The 4570-nt window shown below is 44.1% G+C and overlaps 1 protein-coding gene across 1 annotated transcript; it reads right to left on the bottom strand.

Moving 5' to 3' along the window:
* Positions 1-990: 990 nt before the first annotated feature.
* On the bottom strand, positions 991-3136 carry LOC112075959 (glutathione-specific gamma-glutamylcyclotransferase 1-like). The gene is made up of 3 exons (XM_024142867.2): positions 2469-3136; positions 2275-2310; positions 991-2067 (listed from the first exon to the last, which is right to left on the bottom strand). The coding sequence occupies exons 1-3, from the start codon at positions 2646-2648 to the stop codon at positions 1681-1683; spliced, it is 603 nt and encodes a 200-aa protein (XP_023998635.1). The 5' UTR covers positions 2649-3136; the 3' UTR covers positions 991-1680.
* Between the last annotated feature and the right edge of the window lie 1434 nt (positions 3137-4570).

Genomic DNA, 4570 nt, shown 5'->3' on the forward strand with positions numbered 1-4570 from the left:
GTGGAAGGGTTATTCTTGGTGATGTTCTTTCAGACGAGTGGAAGGGTTTGTCCAGTGTGTCACATTCAAGCATGGTTGCAATTTTTGATCTAGAGGATACCAGTTAGATAAACTGAACGCTGATGGACTGTTATGAAACCCCCACGATGGCTTAGTTGGTCAGTGGCCCTTATAAGTGATGTCAATTCCGAAATCCTTTATCGTAAGCTATGGGCATTCTGTTAATGGTCAAGTTAAGAGAATGTCGACACGTGTACCTGCTTTTACCATAAACGATTGTTCAGTCTTCCTCGATTTTATATCTTCTGCCGCCTTCCGTTGTGGTAACTCAAAATGGGAAATGAATTCTTTCTTTAGAAGAATTGCCATCTAAAGTGTTCTAGAACCAGTATGAGGTTCCCTCTATGTTCTAGAGTATTGGCCTCAGGTGTTGATGCGTCTCCATGTCCTTCCTGACCTATCAGAGAGCTGCAGAATCTAACCACACGACTTCCAGGGATGCGCCGTCACCCCCGGTAACAGGTTACCTAAGACCGGACCTAGATAGTCTGATTTGAGTCACATCCAAAAGGACACCGTGTGCCAGCCAATGTTAGAGAGCACTGTGTGTGTTTGTGTTCAGCAGCCAATGGGGAGGTGTACCCTGAAGTGTATTTGGTTGACACCTGTGTGTGTTCTGGTGAGATGTTTGGGAGTGCTGTGTGTACGTATGCAGTTGGTCGACGCCTTGTAATGAGTACTGCATGTTCCCTCGGTTGGCATTCAGCAGCATGGTGTAGATCATGTTTATCCAAACATGGAGCCAATGGGTTCCTCGCCTGAACTTGTCATATTTTGCAGTGGTTGTATAGGAGTGCTGGTATCGGCCCCATACCAAGTTGAGATGACAATATGGATGGTTGGTGGAAGACAGTTCTTTTTGGGTAGATCGGAACACTGCCTACTTACAGCTATGGACCATGATTAGGAACAGAAACAGCAACACAAAAGGATGTTTTGACCATTTATTGGTGGGATCTTCTAATCGACTGGATTTAAAAGTAACCTTTTACAACAAAGGTGTATGTAACATATCAGCCAGTTGGTAAATGAGTGACAATAGTTGAAATTAAAAAAAAAAAAAACACCAGATAGTACCTACATCAGTAGTTCATTAATGGACATGAAACTGAGAACCGTTAAAGCAGTGTCCCATTTAAGACTGAAATACAGTAGTGCCTAAACCAGAACTGAAAAGATAGAACCGTTTGGTCAACAGTGACATCTAGTACACAGAGTCCCTTAAATTGTCTGGCTTGACAAAGTAACTTCACACCAACTAAATATTCATGCTTGGGTAAAAACAAATTATAAAAGAGGCAGGCACTCGTCAACTCAAAGTGCATGCTTCCCTTTGTACCTCTTCAAGTCAGTCCTTTATGGCGTCAGGTTAACAGTGGATGGGCTAAGACAAGCTACACCATTACAGGTTTTACAAATACACAAAAGGACTGGAACGCATCTGTTTTTATGAAGTTAGAGACTGACTGGGCTAGCCTGTTACAGATAACACGTTTACACTAAGGCTGTATCCCAAATGGCACCCTATTCCCTACATCAGACACTACTTCAGTAGTTCACCATATGTACTAGGGTACCAATAGGAGAGCCCTAATCGTAGTATAGATGGAAGGGTATGGGCTACTGGGCCCCTAGCAGGTACGGCACTAGGGCCAGAGCAGCAGCCTCGATGGAGAACAGGTGTGGGTCGTCTACGTGAGGGCAGCTCCTCCTCATGAACTCAGCCAGGCGGAGAAGATACTCCAGATTGTGACCCGTCTTGCCCTGCCTGGTGGCGATCTGGTGCCCTATCACCTCAGGGCTGGCGGGCCCCAGGAAGAGTGGGTTGTCTGGGGTAGCAATGTAGAGGAGAGCCTGTTGGGTCTGGTTCGAGTGGTCATCCTCGGGGATGAAGTCTACGAGCTTGGTGACGTAACCGCCGCACACGGCCTCGCGCACATTCAAATACTTAAGGGACTCCTCGACCTGGGAACCGGTCACCTCGAAGGCCACGCCCCAGGTAGTTGCCTATTGGAAGTAAGATGTCATTAGACACTTCATTCAAGCTGACATTTTGTATAGAGGAAAAGCTAGAGATGTCTGTTAGACAGGTCGTTCAAAGACAAACAAGTGGATATTTCGCATTAATATAAATGGAAATGAGTAATAAGGTTTGAGTTCTGTGGAAAGTACATAAAACCAAAAAGGCATCATTTAGGAGGAAGTTCCACTTACGTCATCATCCTCAATCAGCGTCACCACTCTCCCGGGCTGCGTAGGAGAGAAAAATAGGTCAGCAACAACACAGACTAAATAAAGCCATAGTTAGCCATGTAGCCAAGTTGTACAGCGGCCACATCAGGGCGTGGTATCAAACTGTACATGCAACAACACTTTATGGTCATAGTAAATATTGATATTCATCTTACTAGGTCATCATTTCCACGATGGAAGTTGTCTCCGTGCCAGAAGCGTCTCTTATAGCCATGGATGTAGCCGACCTTGCTACTCTTGTATTTGAAGTCAGGCTTCCACACCAGAGAGCCGTACCCGAAGATCCACAGACTAGTCAGGCTGGTCTTACCGGCGATTATATCTTTAGGCTTCATTTTGGTCAGTAACTAGTCTTTTGATTTTCAAATGAAGTGATGGTAAAAAATAAAGAATAATTGGGTTGAGGACTCAATTTATTAGCTAYCTAGGTAATGTTAGCTTCCTTCGATCAAGGAGGAGCGGTATAGGTTGGCTCACAGTAATACCGCGGACAGTATTAGAGCCCAACTGCTTGGCAGTTGTGAAGATGGAGTATCGGAGTCCGTTTTGCCTTGCACGATGCATGCCGATGCATTAGTTTCGCCGCATACTGACTTAAAAATCCATAGTAGCCGCTTGGCTAGCTTTTCGTATAAAAAATAAAACAGGCAAAAACCGTTTGGCTAGCTATCCAAGCCAGCCGGTAGTTTACGACGAACCGAGAACTTATTTATGAAACCGTTTTTTAAGGAGTTGATCTTAAGGTTTCTTCGGAGAAAGCTTTGCGCTCAGTCGTATAGTCGTTCTCTTGATACCAAATGGCGTATTCTCATGGTAAATTTATATCCAAGAGTCAAAATGGGTTCGACACTTATGACTATGTTTTCAACCAATTATATCTCAGAGAGGCTGATTTTCATGTGGTGGTAGCGAATCAGAGATGCGTGTCCCAAATACGTAGGAATTCCAAACCACGCTCAAAATTCTATTGGCGTTGAGGCTAAAATTAAAACACGCCCATGCCTTGCAGCGATTAGTTTGTAAAAGCATCAATCATAACAGACAAGCCTCTGATTGGGTACTTTTAAACTGTCACCCCAGACAACGATACATCTCATTATCCATGACTGGCTGATGCAATTTACCTCAGCATTTCAGGCCAGTCAATAGCCCGAGACATTGCATCAGATTCATAGTAGATACCAAGTCTCTCAATTTGGGGGAGTTGAACATCTTATCTTTTAACATGGAAAATATACTAATAAAGTCAAGTGGACAAATAGTGGAAGGTCAATGAAGGTTTAGGCCTAAATTAGATTTTGAATGATTGGAGGCCTATCTCTCTAGAAAGTAAGGAATGAGCCAAATCAGAGTGTTCTTGTTTGGATCGTGTAGCCTATGCAATTCGGCCTACGTTTGTCTGTGTCGAGCGAGCGTGTGTGTGATTGAGGGGGGGGGGGTTATTAATGTGCCTGGGACATCAGAGTGCGCTTCCTCTGCGTCATACATATTGGTTTTACACCGTGGCCACGGGGCAGTACTGTAACCTAGCCTACTGTATACTCAGCTCAAATATCCAATGGCACGAACAAAGGCCAATACCACGTACTGTATCCTCCTTCCCTCTTTCCTCTCTCACTCAGCCAGGTGTAAAAGCCATGTGCACTCCGATTATATAAGTCTGTGGTGCACTCTAGGCTGTGGGCTAGACATTGTTGAAACCTGCCTAGACAAGTAGCCTATAGGTCTACTGTAATGTACAGGATGTGCCTTCCTTCACACTGTACTGTACTTCACTGCTGCAAGCACCATGAAACTGATGAGAATAACTGTCTGGACTAGTTCAAGACTAGCTCCAGACTAGCTTAAATTAAAACAAAAGCCATGTTAGTTACTATAGTCGATCCATGAGCTGTATCAAGCAGGAGAATCTTAATACTAGATTATATATAAATAGCTTGGCATTAGCTTGTATGATACGATCCAGACCTCTGTGTAAGCTGTTTATTATAAGTCTACTGTGTACAAGCCTTTCCTCTGCCTCAGAGATTTCCACCGAGTGGACAAAACATTAAGGACACCTGCTCTTTCCGTGTCTGCCATTCAGAAGGTGAACGGGCAAGACAAAAGATTTAAGTGAATTTGAACGGGGTATGGTAGTAGGTGCAAGGCGCACCGGTTTGTGTCAAGAACTCTAACGCTGATAGGTTCTTTACACTCAACAGTTTTCTGTGTGTATCAAGAATGGTCCACCACCCAAAGGACATTCAGCCAACTT

Source organism: Salvelinus sp. IW2-2015, unplaced genomic scaffold (assembly GCF_002910315.2).
Source record: "Salvelinus sp. IW2-2015 unplaced genomic scaffold, ASM291031v2 Un_scaffold3486, whole genome shotgun sequence".
Taxonomy (NCBI): domain Eukaryota; kingdom Metazoa; phylum Chordata; class Actinopteri; order Salmoniformes; family Salmonidae; genus Salvelinus; species Salvelinus sp. IW2-2015.

Coding starts and splice junctions, on each gene's coding strand:
- LOC112075959 (XM_024142867.2), bottom strand. CDS start 2,648: ATGAAGCCTAAAGATATAATCGCCGGTAAGACCAGCCTGACTAGTCTG. Junction 2,311..2,468: donor ATCGTGGAAATGATGACCTA/GTAAGATGAATA, acceptor TCTCCTACGCAG/CCCGGGAGAGTGGTGACGCT. Junction 2,068..2,274: donor CGCTGATTGAGGATGATGAC/GTAAGTGGAACT, acceptor TACTTCCAATAG/GCAACTACCTGGGGCGTGGC.